Source organism: Chiloscyllium punctatum, chromosome 19, assembly GCF_047496795.1.
Source record: "Chiloscyllium punctatum isolate Juve2018m chromosome 19, sChiPun1.3, whole genome shotgun sequence".
In the NCBI taxonomy this organism is placed as follows: domain Eukaryota; kingdom Metazoa; phylum Chordata; class Chondrichthyes; order Orectolobiformes; family Hemiscylliidae; genus Chiloscyllium; species Chiloscyllium punctatum.
This window is the reverse complement of record NC_092757.1, coordinates 82742773-82768098: the sequence shown is the minus strand read 5'-3', so window position 1 is coordinate 82768098 and position 25326 is coordinate 82742773. Positions and strand designations below refer to the sequence as shown.

General features: G+C 41.2%; 1 protein-coding gene across 2 annotated transcripts in view; it reads left to right on the top strand.

Annotated features, from left to right (window-relative positions):
- Positions 1-25326, top strand: part of sgsm2 (small G protein signaling modulator 2) — a 217866-nt gene that overhangs the window by 128635 nt on the left and 63905 nt on the right. For both annotated transcript variants that reach the window (XM_072589864.1, XM_072589862.1), the window contains exons 3-4: positions 17018-17180; positions 19308-19466. In XM_072589864.1, the coding sequence (XP_072445965.1) occupies positions 17018-17180; positions 19308-19466 (322 nt within the window). The remainder of the gene's footprint in view (positions 1-17017; positions 17181-19307; positions 19467-25326) is intronic.

The following is a 25326-nucleotide window of genomic DNA, read 5'->3' as shown; positions in this document are numbered from 1 at the left end:
CAGATCTGAGTTGAGGAGCTGAAATCGCACCCCCCACCCCCGCCCCTACCCAGGCTGCAGACATTACAACATATCAGGGAGGGGTATTTTTGCTCCAGAGAGCAGTCATGCACCTCAGATGAGGTCATTCAAATTTGGACTGGGAATAAGTGAGATCAGGAACAGGAAGGTTTGGCTACAGGTGAGGCAGCTCTGGGGAGCCAGGACCTCATTCCCTGCATTTTTCCAACAGTTACCAGGTTCTTGCAAGCTGTACAGATGAGAGTTGGGACTGCAGGAAGGATGAGCTAACTGACCATATCATTGGTACAGGGAGGCATTCAAGTAGGGCAGGAAATATGAATGTCGTGGCGGTAGTCAGACTGTATAATTAGGGGATAGACACTGTTCTCTGTGGTCATGAGTAGAAGTTGTAAGGCTATGCTGCCTGCCTGGTGCCAGGGTTGAGGACACCTCAGGGCTGGAGAAGGAGTGGGAGAGGAGGGGGGGGGATATCCAATTGTTATAATCCACGTTTGTACTTCTGACGTTGATCAGTCTAGAATGGAAGTTCTGCTGAAAGAATTTGAACAGTTAGACAATAAGTTCCAACCCGTTCGAGAATGAGGCTGGGGAAATAATAATATGGAACAAGGAAATGGCAGAGGAATTGCAGATGACACAAAAAAAATGGGTGGAGAAGTAAGTGGTGAGGATGACACCACGAGTACACAGAGGGATATAGACAGGGTAAGTGAGTGGACAGAATCAATCTTCACAGTAGAAGACACTAATAACATTCCAAACATAATCAATGGGCAAAAGGGGAAGGGGAAATAAATACAATAATTATTATTAGAGAAAAGATGCATAGGAATCTCATGGGGCTAAAGACTGATAAATCCTGAGGATCTGATGAAATGCATCCTAAACTATTAAAAGTAGTGGCAACAGAGTGTATGCACTGGTAGCAATCTTACAAAGTGCCAGATGATTGCAAAACCATTAATGTAACGCTACTATTAAAACATTCTTGGAGACCAAAAATTAGTTAAATATAGGCCAGTCAGCTTAATATTTGTTATTGGGAAAATGTTTGATTATTATAAAGGATGTAATAGCAGCCTATTTAGAAATATTTTGTGTAATCAAACAGAGTCAGCATGGCTTCATGAAGGGGAAATCATTCCTGACTGGTTTACTGCAATTGTTTGAGGAGGTATCTAGCAGGATAGAAAAAGAGCAAGAAGTAGATATAATATGTTTGGATTCCCACAAGGAATTTGATAATGTACCACATATTTGATTACTTAATAAAGTAAGAGCCCGTGGTGTTGGAAATTGTGTGTTGGTGTAAATTAGGATTGGCTAACTAATACATGACAAGGAGTTAAGGAAGTGCATAATCAGGGTGACTGCCTGTAACTAGTAGTATGTCATAGGAATCAGTGCTGGAACATAATTTACAATTTCTTTTTAATGACTTGACTGGGGAATGTGAATGTACTATGGCCAAGTTTGCAGATGACACAAAAAAAAGGGTGGGGAAGTAAGTGGTGAGGATGACACCACAAGTACACAGAGGGATATAGACAGGGTGAGTGAGTGGACAGAATCTTGGCAAATGGAATATAATGTGGGAAAATGTGAGGTATGCACTTTGGCAGGAAAAATAGACGTGCTGAAGATTATTTAAATAGTGAAAGACTGCAGAAAAATACAGTACAAAAGGATTTGGGGGTTGTTGTAATACTGCACAAAATGTTAACATACAAATTCAACAGATAATGGGGAATGTTAACCTTTCAAATGGAATGAATCTCAAAACAGAGAACATACACAGAGAATGTTGGAGAAACTCAGCAGATCTGACAGCATCTGTGGAGAGAAAAACACAGTGCACAAGTCAAAAGATTAAAATAGACATCATGTGGGATAAAGGTGCAGAACTTCTTCAAGTTGGGCATACCTGGAAAAGAAGTTGCATTGAATTAAATTTTGCAATAAAAATAAAATACTGCGGATGCTGTAAATCTGAAGCAAATGGAATGCTGGAGAAACTCAGCAGGTCTGGCAGGATCTATGGAGAGAGAAAGAGTTAACATTTCAAGTCCTGTATGATTGCTTCAGAACAAAGTTCTTCATCTGGGGTACTGAGCACCGTTTGGTCCCCTCACCTAAAAGAGGATATGGGGTAACATCAATGAGACATAATGCAGGTTGACTTGAATTCATCGTGGGATGGTGGGATTGTCATAAGAGAGATTGGACAGACTGGACCTATATTCTCTAACATTAGGAAGAATGAGAGGTGATCTCATAGAATAATTATAAATTCTTACAGGGCTCAGCAGGGGGGATATATTACCCCTGGTATGGGGATGTTGAATTGGGCGACATGATCTCAAAAAAGGTAATCCCATTAGAACTGATGTGAGGACGATCTCTGAGGGTGGTGATCCTTTAACTGAATCTCCATACCCTTTGGGGTTGAAAATTCCAATGAGTGTTGTTAAGACAGAGCTTGATAGATTTCTACACATTAAAGATATCACTTGGTTTTGGGGATAGTGTAGGAGAACAACATTGAAGTACTGTAAGAGATCAGCTGTGATCTAGTTGAATGGTGGAACAGGCTCAATGAGCCAAATGGCCTAGTCCTGCTCCTATTACCCATGTTCCTAAATGAGACCCAGTAGTGTAAAGAGGTTAGTATTCTTACTGAGCTTTCCGTGAGGATTCCCTCCTCCCCCTGAGCTGTTCATTAAGATCGGCGTTTCAATTTCATAAAACCCTAATGAGCTAATCAAAAGAAATTTTGGATGATCCCTGATGGCATTCACAATTTATCTTTCATAGCCTTGAAGGCTGTACCAGATTTTGTCTGACCCACTGCCAGCGATATGATCAAGATTCAGAATCTCTGATGAAAGCATCATAAACTAATTCTGTACCTTGGCACGTACTACAATTGGTTTTGTCTAGCTGTCAGCCTGGCATTGAAATATCATTTGTTAGCAGTCTTTTTTTTGTGAATTAAGTTAACATTGTGTAACTGCTATTTTCCATATTTTGGCGTATTTAGTTTAGAAACAAAAGACTAATTTGTGGGGTTGCTTTGAGACAGGGCTTGCAGGATAATAAGATGCTGATGACACATGGTCCCTTTGAGCATCACCTTCACTGGGTCAAAAACCTAGAACTTCCTCCTGAATGGCACCATAAGGATATCCACACCACACCAGCTGTTCAAGGAGACAGCTTACTACCACTTTCTCAAGGGTAATTAGTGATGGAACAAATCGTGACACATTTATCCCTGAAAGACAATAAGACCTTTTTGTGCATTCTTCTGAAATGAGTCAGTTGCCTTTTTTGCAGTGTTTTATAGTGCTGGTTATACACTGAGTTCTAGTGCTATGAAATTAATACAGAGCTACCTGACTTACTGGAATTTATAACTGCATTTTTAATGATTCCATTGCCATGAGTACTTTAGCTCACCTCTGTCTGTGTGCAAGCTTCTGACTACTAGAAACAATTTCATATACGTGGAAAAGATTTACTTTATTAGAATATGGAAGGCAGAGTGGACTGGTGGTGGGCACAAATCTGGCAATTTAGAATTCTCATTCCTGCTTTAAAGTCAGTCCACAATCTTGGTCCTTCCTGCCTTTCTAACGTTCTCTTGCGCCAATACAGTTTGGAGCAGAGGGCTGAATCTTTATATTTTCTGGCCAAGTCTGAGTTATCTCACCAAACTCCCACAATAATGACCCACCCTGTCCCTGTTACATTCTTCACATTCGATTCTGGCCCCACGTTACCACATTCCAGAATAATTCACCACTTCAGCAGATGTCCACCGATAGACAATCATTCTTTGTGTCCATATCGTCTTTAAAAGACCACTGTTCACCCATACATGTCAGCTACTGGCCCTCATCATAAATATCCCTATTCTTTTGTGGCCTCTGTGTCGAATGGAAAATGAGTTGCTGTTCTTCCAGCTTGTACTGAGCTTCACTGGAGCACTGCAACAAGCCTAAGACAGAGATGTTGGCCAGGAGTGTGACCCACTCCCTGGCTACAGAGGCACAGACCCCGTGACTCAGATCACCCTGACTGTATGTCTGACCATAGCCAATCCTCTCGACTGGTATCATAGGCTGTCCCCTTGATATGAATGAGTTGTTTAACAGTTTCTGTAGCAGGGCAATGCAACACAAAGAGAGGGGCAATGTGATAGCCATGATGAGAGAACCCATGGGTCAGTGTCCTGTACGGTGCATGGGTCTATGTTTAATGTTCTTTCAAAGCTCTAACATCGGTGGGTGCTGCAGCCCACTCCCCTTCAGGTCAAGTTACTAACCCTGTCCATTCTGAGTGTTCTCCCATCCATTTCTTTCCTAATGTGCTGCTGTTTTTCAAAGTGATAGAGACAGTGGACGCTCCTCAGCTTCCACTTAAGATGTCAGTGAAGGCCCACCTGCTCTCCACCCCCCCCCCCCCCCCCCCCGCTCCAAATAGTAAGTCCAGAAAGCTGCAGGGTTCCCAAATGGAAAATGAGATGCTGTTCTTCCAGCTTGCACTGAGCATCACAGGAGCACTGCAGCAAATCTGAGACAGAGACTTTGGTCAGGACTGTGACCCACTCCCTGGCTAAAGGCACAGACCTCCTGACTCTAATCACCCTGACTATAGGCCTGACCATAGCCAATCCTTTAGACTGGTATCACAGGCTGCCCTTGACGTGCTGTGCCAGCTCCCCCCCGCCCCCACACAACAGACCTGCTGGTACCTCCAACACCTGAAGGGTCTATTCCTCATTGAAGACTTTGAGACATGGCTGTCTGCTTACTGCATGTGTAGTATGTTTGCCTATGGCACCATGTTCTAGTGGTTTATTGTGTATTTGATGCAGCACATTGCTACACAGCAAGATGTCCATCCGCTTGGCTGAGGATTGCTGACCTGCTAATTGTGTGGCATGGCTAGGTATGAATGGTGTAAGTATGGAAGTAGGTGCTAAGTGAGTGATCACTAAGAAAGCTAATGAGCACGCTGAGATACACCCTGATCCATTCCATGAGCTGTTTGCCTATCCCCACGTGCAAAATGTTCCCTTCCACTTTGGTCATATGAAACATAGAGGTCCTTTGCACCAGGCAGTGAGTAAAACCCACCAGGTACCCATGCTGGTTCCTGTACCAAGTTTTCTCTATGTCTCTGTTGTTTAGTACATGTTGTAAGGTAAAAAGCTCAATGAAGCAAGTAGGGCCATCAACAAAGTGACAAGCAATTATACCCCATAATTTAAATTAATCTCTGCACCGCTTGTGAAAAGCATAAAACTTGGAATGAAATGCTCCCGATGTTGAGATGGAATTGGACTTTCCGATTGATCTTGCCATAGCCCATAACACTCAGGCCCGAGTAAGATTTCATTCAGAGAAACAACAGACACCTGAAAGAGACCCAAGTTCTCTTTGCCTATGATCTGATTTAGTTTATCTTTTTATTTCCCTGTGGAAATATGAGCTGTAACATAATTCAGAACAGAAAACTAAATGACATTTTTTTCATAACATTGCACCAGTTGAGTGTGCTACTCTCAAAACAAAGCAAGAGTTTTTTAAAAATTCATACTCAGAATGAAGGCATCACTGATGAGGCCAGCATTTATTGCCCATTGCTAATAGTCCTGAGGGCAGTTAAGGATCAACCACCAGTTTCCTTAATGAGGGAACAGCCCTATGGTCTGGTCAATCTATGGTGACTTTGCCTTATTAATGCTGCAACTTGCCTCATTAATACCAGCTTCCTCCTACTTCGAACATGCAAATGAGTCAGACATCAAGAATTCCTGACATGGAAGTCAGAGCGACTACCTGGCGACTTCATCTCATCGCTGGACATGAATCACCAACATCTTGGCACTTTCCACGGCCACTAGCCATGCACACCTCATGCTCATGAACAATGGCATCCAACCAGAAAGTGCTAGACACTCAGAGCCCTCAAGGCACATCTTTGAAACTCAGGATGCATCAGTGTTACAAAGCCAACTATGTTGGAGCAAGGACAGTGTGCACTGTCCTTGCTCAACAAGCACCAAGACGTGGCTTGGCTGGTGGTGAGAAGGGCTCTGCCCGTGAGATCCTTTATGCACGCCCGGACTCTCTGCCGCACCGCATGCTGCCCTCGAAGTGGCTGCGGGGGGGACGAGACTGTCACACACCTCCTTCTGGAATGTGCCTACGCAGAGGAAGTCTGGAGAGGAATGCAGTGGTGCTTGTCGAGGTTCGTCCCGAGCTGCGCCGTGACGCGGGACTCCGTGCTCTACGGCCTGTTCCCCGGGACTCACACCGAGACGAACGTTAACTGCGCCTGGAGGATCATCAACTCGGTGAAGGACGCTCTCTGGGCGGTCCGAAACCTGTTGATCTTCCAGCTGAAGGAGTTGACCCCGACCGAGTGCTGCAGACTGGCACATTCCAAGGTCCAAGACTACGTGTTGAGGGACGCGCTGAAGCTTGGGGCAGCTGCCGCCAAGGCGCGGTGGGGAAAGACCACCGTGTAAGATCGGCCTGCGTAAAGAAGAACAGGGGGCCCATACAGACGTTTTTTTTGGGCTCTGCTGATGCCTCAGCCAAATATATGTATATGTACAAGATTGAAAAATGCACAGGATTGTAAAGGACAAGGATAAAGTCGAATCTGTGTTTGTAAATGTGGACATATGTATGGCATGATCCAATGTACAGACCATCAAATCATTTTATGAATAAAGTATATTTTTGAAATAAAAAAAAAGGACAGTGTGCACTCAGGGACATGCATTCAGTGCCTGGACTGGACCAGGCTGCATCTCCAGGCTCTTCTCACTGTCATAGCACTCACTCACTATGTGGATGCTCACAGCATCCCTGCCTCGCATTGTTCACTTATGAAGGCAGGCAATAGTGAGAGTGGTAGAGCATGAGGTGGGTACAGTCACAGAGATACAGTGTGAGGAATTGGAAAGGAGACAGTGGCTGTTACACTGGCAGATTGGATAAAGTTATTGGTAAACGCTAAGTTGTTCTTCAAATTCTGGATGCACTTGTCTTGGAATGAATTAATCCCAATCACTAAGTGATTTTCATAGTCAATTTGATGAAGATTAAAGATGCATCCACAACCAGATTTTAAGTACATAACTGGGAGATTTGCTGCCAGTGGAAATGGGACATTAATCGAATGAATGGTATCTAAAGTCATCCTTCATTTGATTTTCCATAAATAGCAGACAAAAGTCCTAGATCATGTTCTTTTGATTAGGTTGCTCCAGGCAAAGTGACAGGCAGGGTAGAATGAGAATTGTTCAGTTTTGAATTTACAAAAAGGAGCAAGGGGATTATTTCAAATCAACTCTCCTGATAATGGAAGGTGCAGCTCATAAATTTTGTTTTAAAAAGATAGCTGGCTCCATGTTCCTTGTTTCCTGCCATGTGAATTCTCTGAAATTGAGCTCCATCCAACCTGTCTGGGGTGGGAGGAATATTTCTTACTCTGTTGCCTGATGTGATTTTTTTTTGAAGTGAGCAGTACATGGTTCAGAAATTAACCCTGTGGTATCCAGTTGATTTTCTTGGCAAGGAAGTATTGTTTTAGGAAAAGAAGGATTTGCATTTCTGTCGCACCTTTAACATGATAAAGTGTCCCCAAGTGCTTCAAAAGGAGATTATCAAACAAAATTTGACGGTGACTCACATGAAGTTTTAAGATAGATGATGAGGTAGGTTTTCAAAGGCACATCTTAAAGGAGTAGAGAGACCAAGGGTTGGCGATAGATTCCCTGCAGCATGGAAATAGGCACTCCCCCTGACCCAACCAGTCCACACCGACCCTCCGAAAAGTAACCCACCCAGACCCGCTTTCCTCCGACCGATGCACCCAACACTATGGGCAATTTAGCATGGCCAATTCACCTGACCTGCACGACTTTGGACTGTGGGAGGAAACCAGAACACCCGGAGGAAACCCACACAGACACGGGGAGAATGTGCAAACTCCACACAGACAGTTGCCCAAGGCTGGTATTGAACCTGAGACCCTGGTGCTGTGAGGCAGCAGCGCTAACCACTGAGCCACTGTGCCACCCCGTGTAATATCGCTGTGTATCAAAGACTTGCTTCTTGTTGAATTTTTTAAAATTCAGGCATAGGATGTAAGCATTGCTGGCTGGGCCAGTATTTATTCTCCATCCCTAGTTGCCTTTGACAAGGTGGTGGTAAACTGCTTTCTTGAGCCACTGCAGTCCAATTACATATGCATGAACGGTCCCAAAGAAAGAGTACATTCAATACAAACGACACTGCTGATTGAATACATCCTTTTGCCGTTTGTGGTACAACCATGCAGTTATTGTGAAACTTGCCAGTCTAAAGTAATGTCTGCTTCATGAATAAGAATTGCTTGAACTTTCTCTAATAGACAATAAGATTCTCATCTTGACATAATTCTAGCATCAAATGCATACTATAATGATTGAGATTCTGATCAGGGAATCATTCAGCGTAGACAATTTCTGACTGTATGGACTTTGCACCTGAAGGCATGGGCCTCAATGGCGGGAAGAAAATTTTAGGCTACCTGAGGAGCCAGAATTAGAAAGCAAATAGATTTTACTCAATTCAGTGTAACCAACTCTAACACCACCACCACCTACCCCATCATTCCTGATGAAGGGCTTATGCCCGAAACGTTGACTCACCTGCTTCTTAGATGCTGCCTGACTTGATGTGCTTTTCCAGCAGCACACTTTTCAACTTGAATCAAAGTAAACTCTGGGGCCCGTGGGAGCAGGTCTTTTCAAATGATCTAGTTGAAGAATCTAGTTTTGGTAAGTAGGATGTGAATATTTAATACAATGCAAGTTTCAGTACAGAAAGTAAAACAGGGAAAGAAAGATGTGATTAAGAGAGATGGAAAGATAAATTTAAAAATAAAATTTCCAACAGAAAATGAAATCAAAAGGAGTGAGACTCCATACTTGCAAAAGCAAAATCTCAGCAGAGGTTAGAATCATAGAATCCCTACAGTGCAGAAAGAGGCCATTTGGCCCATCGAGTCTGCACCGACCTTCCGAAGAGTATCCCACTCAGGCCCAGTTCCCCTAACCCTGTTCACATAACTCTGCATTTACCATGGCTAACCTACCTAGACAACACATCCCTGGACTTCATGGAGCAATTTACTGTTGCCAAATCACCTAACCTGCATGTCTTGGACTGTGGGAGGAAACCGGAGCATCAGGAAGTGAATGCAAAAATGTGCACATTGCACTCAGACAGTCACCCAAGGCTGGAATCGAACCTAGATCCCTGGTGTCGTGATTTTTAAAAATTGTGTTTCCGCACAGCCAATTTCACCCACTCATTACTTTTCATGTAATCTGTCACTTTCACTGCATGACACAATGAATATTTGATTGAGAGGAATTCATTTGGTTCTTTCATTTGACTCTTTAAATATTAAATATGTGATTATCTCAGCATCCTAAGTTAATGTCTGACTCTTCAGTGGATGACATCTGGGATGGTTTCAAAGCAAGATCACTTTCATTATCACCATTTCATATTTTACTTAATATTGAATCATGAAAATCTTTGGAAAGATCACATGAGATTTGATGAATGAAAGGAAGTTTGGGTTTCAACAGACTGCAAATTTTAGGAAATCTAGACAACTGAAGATGGTAATGAGTGAATTAAAGAAGGATCTGGGCAATGAGTAACAACCCTATATCTTACCTTGTTAGCAGTAGACTGAGAAGCAGGAAAGCTAGCAGATTGGTTGTCTGCCTGGAGTCAAGATTAGAGTGGTGCTGGAAAAGCACAGCAGGTCAGGCAGCATCTGAGGAGCAGGAAAATCGGCATTTTGGGGAGCTCAGTTGAGGCTACTTCAGTGCTCAATTAAGGGCTGCTTCCTGCATAAGTTGGAGGGGTTCATCTGCCACTTTTAGGGAAGACCGTTTCAGTGAAACCTACACACCACCAGCCAGCAGGCTCTTCAAGGTAGGTCTTGGTGCTTCTACTTTTAGCTAACAGTGGAGCTCCCTATGACAATGCACCTCAGTAGCGCGCTCTCACCATGAGCCTGGAGCTTGCCTGATTGGCAATTAGGAAGGCACGTGGCATGTTGGCCTTTGTTGCAAGGGTTTGAGTATAAGGGTGATATTGTCTTGTGACAATTTATAAAGAGCTTTTCACACCTTCAGCAGAGTTTTCTTCTTACCCAAGGCAGCATATACTGGCCGCGGAGAAGATTCAACAAAGATTTACGAGATTAATTCCTGGGATGAGCTCCTTTGGTGATATTACTATTAATTACTATTAATTTGAGTGCTAATTGTATTCAAGTGGTGGATATTAATTCAACACTGATCATGTTAGGATCAGACTGAAGGAAGGCTCTTGATCAGAGGTACACAATGTACAAAGTACAAGTGGAATGTTCCAAGTATTTTTTCCTAACTCCTGGTGTGTAAGACAAGAACAAACAGACCATCTGTACTGGTGAGATAACTCATCATATTGCGCCCCAATGATCCCATTGAATTGTCAAGCAAGTGTGGCTGGTATCTTACGTCAGCACCGGTAGTCTGGGTCGCCAGGAGACTGTTAGCTTCTGGGACCTAAAGTCTGCCGGTTGTGCTGTACACCTCAAAGATTCAAGACAATAAGTAGTTTTTAGCTTCTCTTCCCAGAATGAGGGTCTTGAGTGGGGGGTGTCAGAAGCAAGGGCAGGAAATAGGCTTTTAGAGGCCACCCAAACCTCCAATTGCCCTCAGTCTGGGGCAGTTGAAGCCCCCCTCCCAAACGTGACACGCAAGTAATCTTGGTATGCCAAACAGGAAATTATCTTCTGGGTTGGGATATCTGGTCAGCATGGACGGGTTGGACAGAAGGGTCTGTTTCCATGGTGTACATCTCTATGACTCTATGATTCTTCTCACTCTGTTTATAAACAGAATGATTTCACACGTGACTGAACAGTGGAAGGTAAGTGATTGAGAACATGGTTGAGTTAAGGCTCTTACATGACCATAATTGGTTACTTAAAGGCCTTAATTGCTAGCGAATCAAAGAGGTTCCCCAATGGAGTTTATCAGCCAGTACTTCATTACCGAGTTGGCTAGAAATGAGTGAGTTTGTCTCATGGGCCAACCTGCCCCATTCTTTCTCAGATTCATCACATTGAAGGAGAGAAAAAGCATGCCCTGTATCTCTGAAAATAAAAACTTGCAGGTTTTTCTTAAGGCTAGGCTCTGGTGTTCTATTATTCACTACCTGGTTATCCAAGTTCTAATAACTAGGATGCATTGGAAAAGTGGAGTTCATGTGCAGGTCAATAATGATGTAATTGAATTGCAAAGCAAGCTCATGAAGCCCTATGGCTTATTCCTGCTGTACTGTATTTATTTCTTATAAGCCAATATTGATACCATGGGCCATTTCCCATTCATTAAATATTGTCAGACAACAGACCACCAGCCAATGTCTTATTGTGTAAAACAATTCGTGGTGTTAGAATATGTCAGTAAAAATAGGGGAAACAATTTGGCTGTGGTGCAACATGCTGTGACAAAATGTTCTGTTATTACACGCATTGATTCTTTTCAGTAATGTCCATGAAGTTGGAGCTCAAGAACTAATAGTTTATTTGTTCCTACTGTGGGTGTTACTAACCGCAAGCAGGTCATAGCTTCATTTTTGTCTCTCAAGCACAATTGTACTTTGTGCTTATGTTGTGATTCAAGTCTAGCACTGCTAAAAGCATCATTTACATTTGTCACACACTGGGATTTACACTGAGTTTTGTCAACACCAGAAGCCCAGAGGCTGAGTTACGTGCGGGAACGGTGGCCACACCTGTATCTGCACCAATCAGAGAGAATGCCGTGGGAATAGACCTCTTGAGCAGGTAATTCTCATTGGGGCTACCAGTCAGGCAGGCCTTGGGAGGGCGTGTTAATGAGGCAAGATGAATACCTTGACATGAATGTGGTTGTGGTCTCCTGGAGACCTCTCTGGGCATATTGTGACCCACAGGAGGTCACCAAGGTTCACCGGCAGGAGCCACTGGTAAAATGTCATGGTAATGGGAAGACCGCAGCCACTCCAGCCCCTGCCCACCCACCTCCAACCTTCACTTGCTGTTTTATGGTCACTTCCTCCCTTGGCCTCCCAGAGATTGTACGAAAGCATTTTGTTTCATTGAATGTAAGCGTTAAGCTCGAGACATAGAGTAAATGAGAGAAGAATTAAAACGTGCAGTCTGTTTCTTTGAATGTGTGCAGTTTGTTTGCTTGAAACAATGCGTTAAACTCGTGGCATTCCTAGAGTGCTGGTAAAACCCAACCGTTGAAGCACTTCAGCACAGAGCAAGAGATTGGTGTTCACTCAATTATACCTGGAGACTTGTACCTTTCAGCACTAGTTGCCCAAAATTGAGATCCTCCCATGATACTGGCAAGTGGAGAAAATTCTGTAATTTTCTTCAGGCTGCTTCTGGTAATTCTTTTTTAGAATTGAAAAATTAAAGGCAGCATTGTGAAGGAGCTGTAAACTGGATCTCTAGAGATGGAGATCTGAATTGGGAATCAAAACTGTGGCAACTGCACTCTGGGGGGTACAATTGGAATGTTTTAGATGCTAAAGATTTGTAAAAACAATGTGTTATTGGAGTGATAGCATCTGACATGGTGGGTTAAGGATGTGAAATTATTAAATCCAGAATCATCTTATTATACAGGTGTGAGACTAGGAAAAGGATATTACTGGATGGATGGATTGACATCAGCCAAGCGTTATCCTTTATCTATAATTATCTTGTACTCACTAGAGCATCGGAGGCTGAGGGCTGACCTGATAGAAGTATGTAAAATTATGAGAGACATAGATAGGGTGGCTAGTTAAGTCTCTTTCCCAGGGTGGAAATGTCAAATATTAGGGAGCATAAGTTTAAGATGAGTGGAGAAAATTTCTAGAGGAAAGTTTTTTTACACAGAGGGTAGTAGGTGCCTGGAAAGCACTGTTAGGGAAGGTGGTAGAAGCAGATATGATAGCAAAGTTTAAGAGGCATTTAGACAGGCACATGAACAAACAGAGAATAAACAGATATGGAACATGTGCAAGCAGATGGGATCAGTTTAGCACAGCATTATGATCGGCACAGACACAACAGGCCAAAGGACCTCATACTGCGCTGTTCTGTGTAATCCTCTAATGTTGATATTTGTGTTCTGAAATGAAATGGGGAATTCACTTTTTTTATCTCTCTTTTTTCATGGGATGTGGACATTACTGGTGAAGCCAGAATTTTTTGCCCATTCCCAATTACCTTGAACCGAGTAGCTTGCTAGGCCATTTCGGAGGGCACACTTGTCAACCACATTGTTGTTGTCTGAAATAATGTTCAGATCGGATTAGGTAAAGATAGATTTCCTTTCCGAAAGGACATATAAGATAGATCTTTGCAACAGTTGATAGTTTCATTTGATTTGGCTTATCATTGTCACATGTACTGAGATGCAGTGAAAAGTATTGTTTTGCGTGCCAACCAGACAGATCATACCTTGCATAAGTACATCTGGGTAATAGAACAATATGCAGAATCTAGTGTTACAGCTCCAGAGAAGATGCAGAGTAAGATCAACTCTAATATATGAGAGATCCACTCATAAGTTTGATAACAGCAGGGAAGAAACTGTTCTTAAATCTGTTGGTATTGTGTGTTTTCAAACTTTTGTATCTTCCCGATGGAAGAGGGTGGATGAGAATATAACGGTGGTGGGAGGGTCATCATTAAAGTAGCTTTCAATCTAGATTTTATTTACTAGTGTTTAAATTTCACCAAATGTAATGATTTGAACTCAAATTATTAGTCTAGACTTTTGGGGACTCTTATGGTGTCATGGTACTGCCCCTACCTCTGAGCCAGGAGACATGGGTTGAAGTCCCACCTGCTCTAGAGGTATGTAAATAACATCTCTGAAGATTAGAAATACCAAAATTTGGGTTACTAGTCCAGCAATATCATAACAACTTTACCCTCCCCCACCCCCACCACACCAATGCACCTTCAGGAAGACATCCATTCTCTCTTCATAAGTCAGTTTTTGAGTGAACATGTTGGACAGGATGTTAGTATCATCAAGATTAGCCATCCTGGAAGGCTTTGGAGAGGTTATGAAAGAAGTTTACTGGAAAGACTTGAAGGATGACATGTGGATACATTGATGAAATTGGAGTTACTTGCTTTAAAATGGGGAAGTCTAAGAGGAGATTTAATAATGGTGTGAAAGAGAGGAAGCAGAGAGCAACTAAGCCAGTGGTTGACCATGAGGTACAGAAGTAACATGAGGAAACTCGTATTTTACGTAAGTAATTAGGATTTGGAATGCAACATTTGATAAACTGTGAATATAAATTCAGCAATGGTCTTCAAAGGGGGAGTTTTATATCAGAAGGAAAACTTGCTAGGATGCAAGGAAAGAGTTGATCAATGGGACCTATGGGGTTAATGTACAGAAGAACTGGTGTAGATTGGATGGGCTGAATAGTTTACTTCCAGGATTTATTCTGTTATTTAATTCATGTAAATAAATTATTTTCTTTTTGAAACTATACCAGGAAGCCACAAGCATATCTTTTAATGGTTATCTCAAGATATCCCAAAAAAGTTATCCTTATAATTTTTTTTTCTTTCATGAGTACTAAGTTTTATGTCCCCCCTCCCCCCCCGCTTTATGTATTTACTATTAATATATTCAGAGATGTTATCATATACCTTTGGAGCAGGTGGGACAGAAGGTATGCACACTACCACTTCACCACCAACACTCTCCCCAGCCTTTCTATAATGACTAAACAAAGAGATGTTTCTGACATGTGTTGAAATAACATTGACTCCATTCACCAGTAATTGGCCACTCCTTCAAACCTCTGGGACTGTACTGTGAAGTATTCAAGGCAATAGAATGTTGCTGTTCATGTCTATTACTGCACACAAAGAACCAGATCAATATTCCATGTACCCAGAGGAAATTATGGGTAAATCAGCAGAGTCCTTTTAATATTAAATATAATTATCTTTCCAATGAAACTTTTTGAGAACAATACCTCATAAAATAACACAGCATCGTGATCTTGGCATCAAGGAAACACCAAGCATATCTCAATTGCTCCTTTGACATTCCGAACATCAAACAATATGAAGAACTTGGCTCTGTTTCTAAATGCTTTTCCAGAAAGAATCATTCTGGAGTGTGAAAAGCATAGGGAAGCTTGAAGATGTTTTTTTAATGTAGTATCATTAAGATAATTGCACAGTGTTTTCTACAGTCCACATTTCTTAATGATATTGAGAAACACTTCAACAAGTGAGCAGAATAGTTAAAAGTGCTCTATTTGCAAATTCTCTAGAATTAATTCCTTCCTTCCATTTGTGAAAAAGGAGAGATTTGTGAAGAATATATTTATTACCCATGCCTTGATCATACGTAGGACCTTTTCTGAATGAATGCTTGAATTTCCATTGTGAGATTCCCGAGGAGTAAATGATAGCAAAACTAGAAATTGGTCAAAAGTAAAGACTGCTGGAAAAGCTCAGCAGGTCTGACAGCAACTGTGGAGAGAGATCAGAGTTAATGTTTCGGGTCGAGCAATCCTTTCTCAGAACTGAGTTCTGATTCCTCTCCACAGATGCTGCCAGACCTGCTGAGCTTTTCCAGCAATCTCTACCTTTGTCTGTGATTTACTGCATCCGCAATTCTGTTGCTTTTTTTTAAACTAGAAATTGGACTTGAAATAAAAACAGAAAGTGGTGGAAAAGCTCAGTACGTCCAATAGCATCTGATAAAGAGTCATAGAATAAGCACTTCATTTCCAATATGACTCATTCCATTCTGAAGAAGAGTTATACTGGGTTCAGAGTATTAATTTTATTTCTCTCTCCTTGCTACCAGACCTGTCACCACCTGCATGAGCTACTGGTGATCCTACTTTTCCCCATAGAGAATAAAGACCTGTTTCTTTGAGGCAATAGGCATCACTGCAAAAAACCTTCAAAAAGTTTGACTGCATTTAATGAACTGTGGGCTGAGTTTTCAGTAGTATACTATATTCATAATTATTGGTAATTACCCCTTAAAGGCTCGGTAAACTACTATTGTGTGTGTGAAATGTCAAATTTCTCCATTATGATTGTAATGAGTTATCTTTTTAAAATTTGCTTGAGATTTCAGCTTATACTTTAATTCTGTTTGAATGTCCCATTCATTTATTTTGCTTTCAATTCAATTTTAATTACAAGTGAAAGATTTAGTGCATTTTACTCCCTGGCTTGATATCACTAGAAAGCGGCAATGTGATTTGGCTGCTTATCCTGGTTAAAGGTCATGACTGTTGGCAACTGACAGCAGATTCTCCTTGACCTGGCAAGAGACTTAAAAGTCAGAATCAGTGAAAGGCTTGAAAAGGAAAGAAAATGGCTTGTTACTTGGAGTGGAAATTGATGCATGAGTCAGAACATTTCCACTCACTCTTTCTTCTTGCATCCTATAATTACATATCTCCCCATTCCAACTCCAGAGATAGGTCACAGTTTGAAGAGCAATTGCATTATCATCACGCCAACAAATAGTTTGATTTTATAGAACACCACTATGTTTTTGCAGCAGAACTATATATGTACTAATGTGGTACATTGTCCATACGAAATGGTGTTCCATTTGTCTCACAGGAACGACACTATGCGAGACCTTACATGCTGTAACAATGACCTGGGTTTGTTGAATTGAAGTAAAGACCTTCAAAGAATGACTGGCTTCCAGGGCATTTCCCGTAAGCTGGAAGTTTCTGGAAATATGGTTAATTTAAGGCAAACAAAAGAAAGAAAATACTCTTCTCTTTCTAGTTGAGGTGACCTATTTGATTATGAATTTAAAAGTTTCGATGAACTACATCCGCTCCCTTTCTTTCTCTTCTAGCTGTCGTGGAGGCCTGTCTGCTCTACATGCTGAAGCGCCGAGCTGCTGGCTTTCTGCGGAGTGACAAAGTAGCTGCACTTTTTACAAAGATTGGCAAGGTCTATCAAGTGGCGGGAGATCTGTGCAAGAAAGTTCAAGAATTACTGCAACAGGTGGATAACAAGTAAGTGGATCTGTATGATTAAGTGCAAACTCAGATTCATCTCAGTTTGGATTCCAAGGAGGGGCTGCAGGAAAGGTATTTTGTCAAAGTCCAGTTTACTTTCACGAATTGAATTATCCAAACATGAATAAATCAGATGGGGGAAATAGGAATGTAGTATGTTATATTGGTTTACATTGCTACAGTGCGATGAGTAAAGACCATCTAAAGGTAATGCAGGTCAGTGTTGTAAAGAACATTGCCAATTGGAATGAACATTGACCACAGTCACTTTGATTGTAGCCTTGGCTTTATCCATCTTACTGTAGTATTCCTACACAATATGCACAAAAATACTACCCCTCACTTTATTCATTTGTTACCTAATTATGACTTAATAGCTAAAAGGTTATGATGCCAATTTTGCAAATAACAAGCATATTTAAATCAGTTTAAGTTTTAAATATTAAACATTAGATTGTTGTTCTGGAATATTTTTGTTCAGTTTTATGATATTGGTCAGTATATTGCATAATTCTCATAATATAGCTGGATGGAATAAGCGTTTTAATTTTTGCTCTTATCAAAGCAAAAATGTTAAAGTATGACTCATTAATTCCACATGAATCTTTGTGTAAGCATAGACAGTAACCACTGTCTGTCCATCGCTCCCCACGGAGAACATCTCAGCAGGACTTGTCCCTGCTTGCATGTGAAGTCCACACATACAATGTCCATCAGGAAACACTTGTCAGCAATAAGGAATAGAACATAAGAACAGGACTAGACCATTCAGCCCCTCAAGCCTGTTCCACCATTCAATGAGATCTGTTTATTAACTCCATCCACCTGCTTTAGTTTCATATCCTTTTATACACTTGTCTAGCAAAAACCTATTAATAGCACACTGAAAATTATTCATTGAGCTTGCACTTACTGAATTTTAGGGAGCAAGTTCCATGCCTCTGTCACCCTTTACATGAAGCTGATCTTCCTAATCTTTTTCTAGAAGGGTTTAGCTCTAATTTGAAGGTTATCTCCCATGTCCTATAGGGTCCCACACAAATGGAACATTTGTCTTCCATTAGTTCACTGCAAAATCTTAAAACTCCAGTTAAGTCACCCTTTTTGCTTTCTGCGTTCCAAACATTTCAAGCTCAGTTTTTGTAATCTTGCCCTTCAATCCACTCCTTATAGCTCTGGTAACATTCTGGTGAATTTGTGCTACACTCCAGCCAAGGCCAATGCAATTTCTTGAGTTACAATGCCTTGGACTATACATAGTATTACCAATGTATAGTTGTAAAGCTGTAGGAAAATTTCCTCCCCTTTATAGTCTAATTTGCATTGTAAAGACAATTATTCCATTAGCCTTTCTAATTGTTCTGTTATACCTTGGAATTCTTCTTACATCAACCATAACCACAAACCTCAAATTATAACTTGCTTACTTCTAACCCAACTGAGAATGGTTAATCAAACCCAACTGAGAATGGTTAATCACTTACATTGGGGATTGGGTACACCAGGTATTTCTGGTTTGTCGGACTCACTTCCCCATAAAAAGAGTTTGAATCTGTCAATGTGTCAGAGTAGAAACATTATGGCTAACTGCACTTATCAAATGGTGGGTTTTAAATTATCATGGTGAGAGTGCTCCTTGTTAAATAGATAGAACCAACATCCAGCTCAGAGACCATCAGTACAAATTCCTCATGCACTTACAGCATACGATGTTTTACATTACTGAGGAATGTTCCCTCGACAGAGTAAGTGGTGGACTAATCGCATTAATCACAGCAAATAAGAGTGGTGGTGGTTGGGGGGGTGGGGAGTGTGGGAGTTGTGGGAGGGATAGAGGATGAAACTATCACTTGGCTTCAGGAATGTACATTTGCTAAATAAATAAGTGACAAATGTTGACAAACTATAAGATTTGAAATGAGGTACTCCTATCAAGAGCAAGATCATTGTATAAGATTAGCTTCACATAAATAGGATGCAGTTTTGACTGATCTACATATGTACCTAAGCCCCCCACACATTGTAATATATTCAAAATGTGTAGTAATACTCAGAGCAATTTGTTTTTAGTAAATATACTGAATGATTCCTTTCAAAGTCTTACACATGCATATGTATTGGCAGGAAAACCCAGTCAAATGGACAGGAGCCTCTAAAGAGGCAGGGATCAATATCCAAAAGCCCAATTCTTACACCTCAAGCTATCAAACACATCTGGGTGCGCACAGCCTTGTTTGAGAAGGTCTTGGATAAAATCGTTCAATACATTGTTGATAACTCCAGGTAAGGTTCCGACGGGCAGCATGCAGTAAAAGTGCAGGTTGTGATGATGCTGCTCTTTTAACAAGGTGATGCTGCCTTGGGTTCGTTCTCGTGTTCTCTCTCTCTCTCTCTCGTTCTCTCTCGTTCTCTCTCTCGTTCTCTCTCTCTCTCTCTCTCTCTCTCTCTCTCATTCTCTCTCTCTCTCTCTCTCTCTCTCTCGTTTTCTCTCTCTCTCTCTCGTTTTCTCTCTCTCTCTCTCTCTCGTTCTCTCTCTCTCTCTCGTTCTCTTTCTCTCTCTCTCTCGTTCTCTTTCTCTCTCTCTCTGTTGAAAATGAAGCAGCTTGAGTTAGAGGCAAAAGAAAGGGCAACAAATGAAACAATTTGAATTATGATTAAAAACAGAAGAGAGGAAAGGGGAAAGAAAAAGAGGTTGAACTTCAGAATTTACACTTAGACTGCAAATTCAGCTTATATTTATGGAGGTGAAGGCTGAAGGTAAGCTCAGTGAGGATGAGCAAACCCATGGTAGCCAAAAGCCTGGGGAGCAACTGTTTAAATATATTCAAGCATTGCCTAAATTTGAGATGGATTTGGAAGCCTTTTTCAGCTCATTTCAAAAAAGTGGCTAGTGACCATGTGGATTTTGTTGATCCAAGCAATACTTGTTAGCTCATGAGGTATTCACATCACTATCAGAGAAGGTATCTGCGGCATATGAGGAGGTGAAGAAAGCCATCTTAAGTGCTTACAAGCTTGTGCCAGAAGCTTACAGAATCTAAGAAGGGACCCTGGTCAAACCTACATTGAGTTTGAAAAGATCAAACAAAATAATTTTGATAGGTAGATAAGGGCATTAAAAATAGGGCGAACCTATGACACTCTTAGAGACAATTATTTTGGAGGAGTTAAAAAAATTCATTTCCTGAATTAGTGAGACCTCGTGTGGAAGGGCAAAGAATTAAGATGGCAAGCTTAGCAGCTGAAATGGCTGGTGGCTATGAGTTGGCCCACAAATCTAAGTTTAGCTTCCAAAGTCAATTTCAATCCCATAAGGTATAGGAATTGGGGGAAAAGAGGAATCCTCAAGTGGAAAGGGAAAGGTACATCTTGGTGAAGATCATAAGGATAACTTACCACAGGGTAAAAAGGAAACCCTTGAAAGGCAGAGAGAAGTTAAAAAGCTCTGGTGTTTTCATGGCAATAAAGTAGGCCACATGAAATCAGTGTTGGTGGGTTAGGAAAAGCATTGGGAAACCAGATGTAGGAAAACAAGATAAGCCAGTGAATTTTGTTGGAGTGGTAATAGAAAGTACAGTGGAGGCTAGAAAGCTGCACCAGAATGTCCAATCTGGTCAGAGGTTCTTTAAACCATATACCTGTGAGGGTAAACATTACTCACATAGGCTAGGAGCAGCAGGTAAAGCGGTTACAATATTATGAGATATGGGATCCTCTCAATCTGTGATGTTGAAAGATGAGGAGATATGCACCTCTGAAGGACTATTGGTAGAAATAGTATTAGTAACGGGAATTCACGGTGAGACAAGAAGTGCTCAGTAATGTAAAGCAAGGTTAAAGTGTCCAGAGAAGAGTGGAGAAGTCATGGTGGGAGTAGTGAACAAACTCTCAGCTCCAGGAATACAATTTGTCCTTGCTAATGATATAGTTGGTTCACGGATAGGTGTGCTGCTGACTGTAGTTGAAAGGCCAGTGGAAACTCCAACAAATGAACTATTGCAGGCCACATGTCCTGGGATTTTTCCTGACTGTGTGGTAATGAGGTCACAAAGTCACCAGTTGAAACAGGAGAGATCAAAGAGTACAGATAAGAAAGTTGAAGTGGATTAGCAGAGACCCTGTTTGATCAGATGGTTGACACAAACCAGGAACTCTCAGATGACACAGCAAGACATATTTAGTTCAGATAAATTAACTGAGTTACAGCAGAAAGATTAAAATTTAAAACACATTTAAAAAATCTGAATGTATCCCTGAATGCTATTATTTTTAAAATGATGTCTTAATGAGAAAATGGAGATCATCATATCATCAGGCAGATGAGAAATGGGCAGAAGTGGGTTATAAAAAGGAGATGTTGCAAGTAGCGTGTGATCTACACTTGACGTGTGTGTCAAGTAATTCGAAAACCACAGGCAATACTAAAGCCCACACCTTTAATGCCTATTCCTGCAATTGAGGAACCTTTTGCAAAACGTCTGAATTGATTGCATGGGACCTCTACCTAAAATAAAAAATGGGAATCAGTATTTGTTAACAATGATGGATGTGTCCACTAGACTTCCAGAGATTGTTCCATTACACAATATCACAACTCAAAGGATTGTAGAGGAGTTACTCAAATGTTTCACTAGGTAAGGACTACCCACAGAGATACAATCAGATCAAAGGTCAAACTTTACATCAAAATTATTCAAGGAAGTTATGGACAGTTTAGGAATAAAACAGTTCAAGTCACAGAGAGTGCTAGAAAGGTGACATCAGACGTTAAAGACCATGATGAGGGCTTATAGTCAAGATATTCCAGGTGATTAGTTTGTACTTTTTGTGATTAGTGATGCACCAAATGAATCAACCAAATTCAGTCCATTTGAATTAGTTTTTGGCCATGAAGTGAGAGGAAATTGATTAAGGAGAAATTGGTGAGTCAGAATTCAGAGACCATGTATTTAGACTATGTGTCACATTTTCAAAAACAATTAAATAGAGCAAGTGAGTTGGCTAGGTAGCATTTATAGGTATCACAGCATACAATGAAATAGGAAGCAACAAGAAAGCAAAAACTCTCAATTTTGCTATCGGGGCTTATGTTAGTGTTAGTTCCAGTGAGAGGTGAATCTTTAAAAACAAGGTTTAGTGGACCTTATCAAGTTGAAAAGAAATTGAGTGAGGTGAGCTATTTGATAAGGACTCCAGACAGAAAGAAATCTGTGTCAAGTGAGTATGCTCAAAAGGTAGTTTGACAGGGAAAGAAAGCAAAAGGAGAATGTATCACTAGTTACAACACAGAGTGAAGAACTAAGTTCATAGGATTCTGAACTGGACATTCCTCAAATTAAATTGGACAATGAGGAAGTTGCCAAAAAATGGGATAAATTATAAAGTTACCTTCCAGAGGAAAATCAAAATGATCTAAAGGAGTTATTACTATCACATGAGGAGATATGTGGAAATAAGTTGGGAGGTGTTAACCTAATTATCCATGTTGTAGATATAGGAGATGCTGTTCCAATTAAGCAACATCCTTATAGGCATAACCCACTAAAGTTGGCACAGATTCAAAAAGGAGATTGAACGCATGCTTCAAGGTGATATAGAGTCATAGAGATGTACAGCATTGAAACAGACCCTTCAGTCCAACCTATCCATGCTGACCAGATATCCCAACCCAATCTAGACTCACCTGCCAGCACCCGGCCCATATCCCTCCAAACCCTTCCTATTCATATACCCATCCAAATGCCTCTTAAATGTTGCAATTGTACCAGCCTCCACCACATCCTCTGGCAGCTCATTCCATACATGTACCACCCTCTGCGTGAAAAAGTTGCCCCTTGGGTGTCTTTTATATCTTTCCCCTCTCACCCTAAACCTATGCCCTCTAGTTCTGGACTCCCTGACCCCAGGGAAAAGACTTTGTCTATTTATCCTATCCATGCCCCTCATAATTTTGTAAACCTCTATTAGGTCATCCCTCAGCCTCCGAAGCTTCAGGGGAAAACAGCCCCATCCTGTTCAGCCTCTCCCTGTAGCTCAAGTCCTCCAACCCTGGCAACATCCTTGTAAATATTTTTTGAATCCTTTCAAGTTTCACAACCTCTTTCTATTATGAAGGAGACCAGAATTGCATGCAATATTCCAACAGTGACCAAACCAATGTCCTATACAGCCGCAACATGACCTCCCAACTCCTGTACTCAATACTCTGACCAATAAAGGAAAGCATATCAAACACCTTCTTCACTATCCTATCTACCTGTCACTCCACTTTCAAGGAGCTATGAATCTGCACTCCAAGGTCTCTTTGTTCAGCAACACTCCCCAGGACCTTACCATTAAGTGTATAAATCCTGCTAAGATTTGCTTTTCCAAAATGCAGCAGCTTGCATTTATCTGAATTAAGCTCCATCTGCCACTTCTTAGCCCTTTGGCCAATCTGGTGCAAATTCTGTTGTAAATCTGAGGTAACCCTCTTCGCTGTCCACTTTCGGTGTCATCTGCAAACTTACTAACTGTACCTCTTATGCTCGCATCCAAATCATATATGTAATAATCAGTAAGTTACAGTGACTGGAGCTCACCCATAGTAATGGTACCAATACCCAATGGTTACGTGTGGACTATCGCAAAGTCAATGCAGTTACAAGATAATGCAAGACTGATGCATATCCAATTCCTTGTTTGGAAGACTGCATTAGCAAAGTGGGACTGGCAACTTATATTTCTAAGTTGGACTTGCTCAGAGGGTACCTTTTGTCCCAAAGAGTGAAGGGAATTTCTGTTTTCGTAATGCCGAATGGACTGTATCAGTTTAAAGTCATGTCATTTGACATGAACAATGCGCCAGCCAATGGGTCATCTCTGGATTACCCAATTGTGTTGTATCTATTGATGACTTGGTGACTTTTCGTCACACATGGAAGGAACATTTGCAGCATTTATCAGACTTGTTTGATGGACTTTGGAAGGCTGGCTTGATGATAAACCTGGCTAAGAGTGAATTTGCCAAAGCCCAAGTCACCATTGTGGGCTATGTGATTGATTGGACATGGACAAGTGGCCCCACAGCGTGCAAAAATGAAGGTAACTGGGGAGTTTCCCATACCATCGACAAAAAGAGCAGTACTATGATTCCTGCGATTGAATGGGTTTTATCAAAAATTCATACCAAATTTTAGCAGTGTGGCTGCTCCACTCACTGAATTGCTAACAAAAGGCAAGAAGTTTCAGTGGACTGTCAGAAGGCATTTGACAGCCTGAAAACTGTGTGTTAACCACTGCCCTGGTATTAGCCACACCTAATTACACCAAGCCATTCAAGGTGGCTATTGATGCGAGTGATGTGGCTGTCAGTGCTGTGCTCTTACAGGAAGATGACGAGAAGATAGAAAGACCACCTGGGTATTTCTCAGGGAAGTTGAACATTCATCAGCAGAAATATTTGATAGTAGAGACAGAGACTTTGAGCTTTATGTTACCAGTAATGTATCTGAGACAATCATTCACACTGATCATAACCCATTGACATTTGTGGAGAAATTTAAGGGCAAAAATGCCAGACTCTTTAGATGGAGCTAGTTACAGCCATTCAATTTGAAAGTGTACGTGTAGCAGGACAGGAAAACATGATAGTCGATGCATTGTCAAGACTTGAAAGAGAAATGGATGCATTTGGTGGCAGCAGTAAAACAGATTGAAATGAAATAGAGCAGTGCATGTTTGTATGACTGTAGTCAATGTAATGTACATGTGTGTTATAGAGTACTAACCGTTTAAGATTAAGGGGTTTTAAAATTATGCTGACTTTAAATTTTGATGGTTTTTTTTTAAAGGGGGCAGGTGGGATGATGCTACTCCTTTAACAAGGTTATGCTGTCCTTGGCTTTTTTTTTCAGTAGTAAAAGTAGCGATTCCAAAATGTCTGGCTTGGATGGGTTTTAGGGCCAATTTGATTATAGCCTCAGGCAAAATGCTTCCAAGTTTTTTTAAAAAAAAATTGTACTATGAAAGGGGAGTGGCTAGTTCTCCCAGCTCAGCTTTTCTCTGGTTTGGTTGGTGTTTTAGCAGTCTGACTATACACTGAAAGCAGTCAGTTCAGTTTAAGGTTGCTGGTCCAAGAAACAGCTACCTTGAAGGAGGTGTT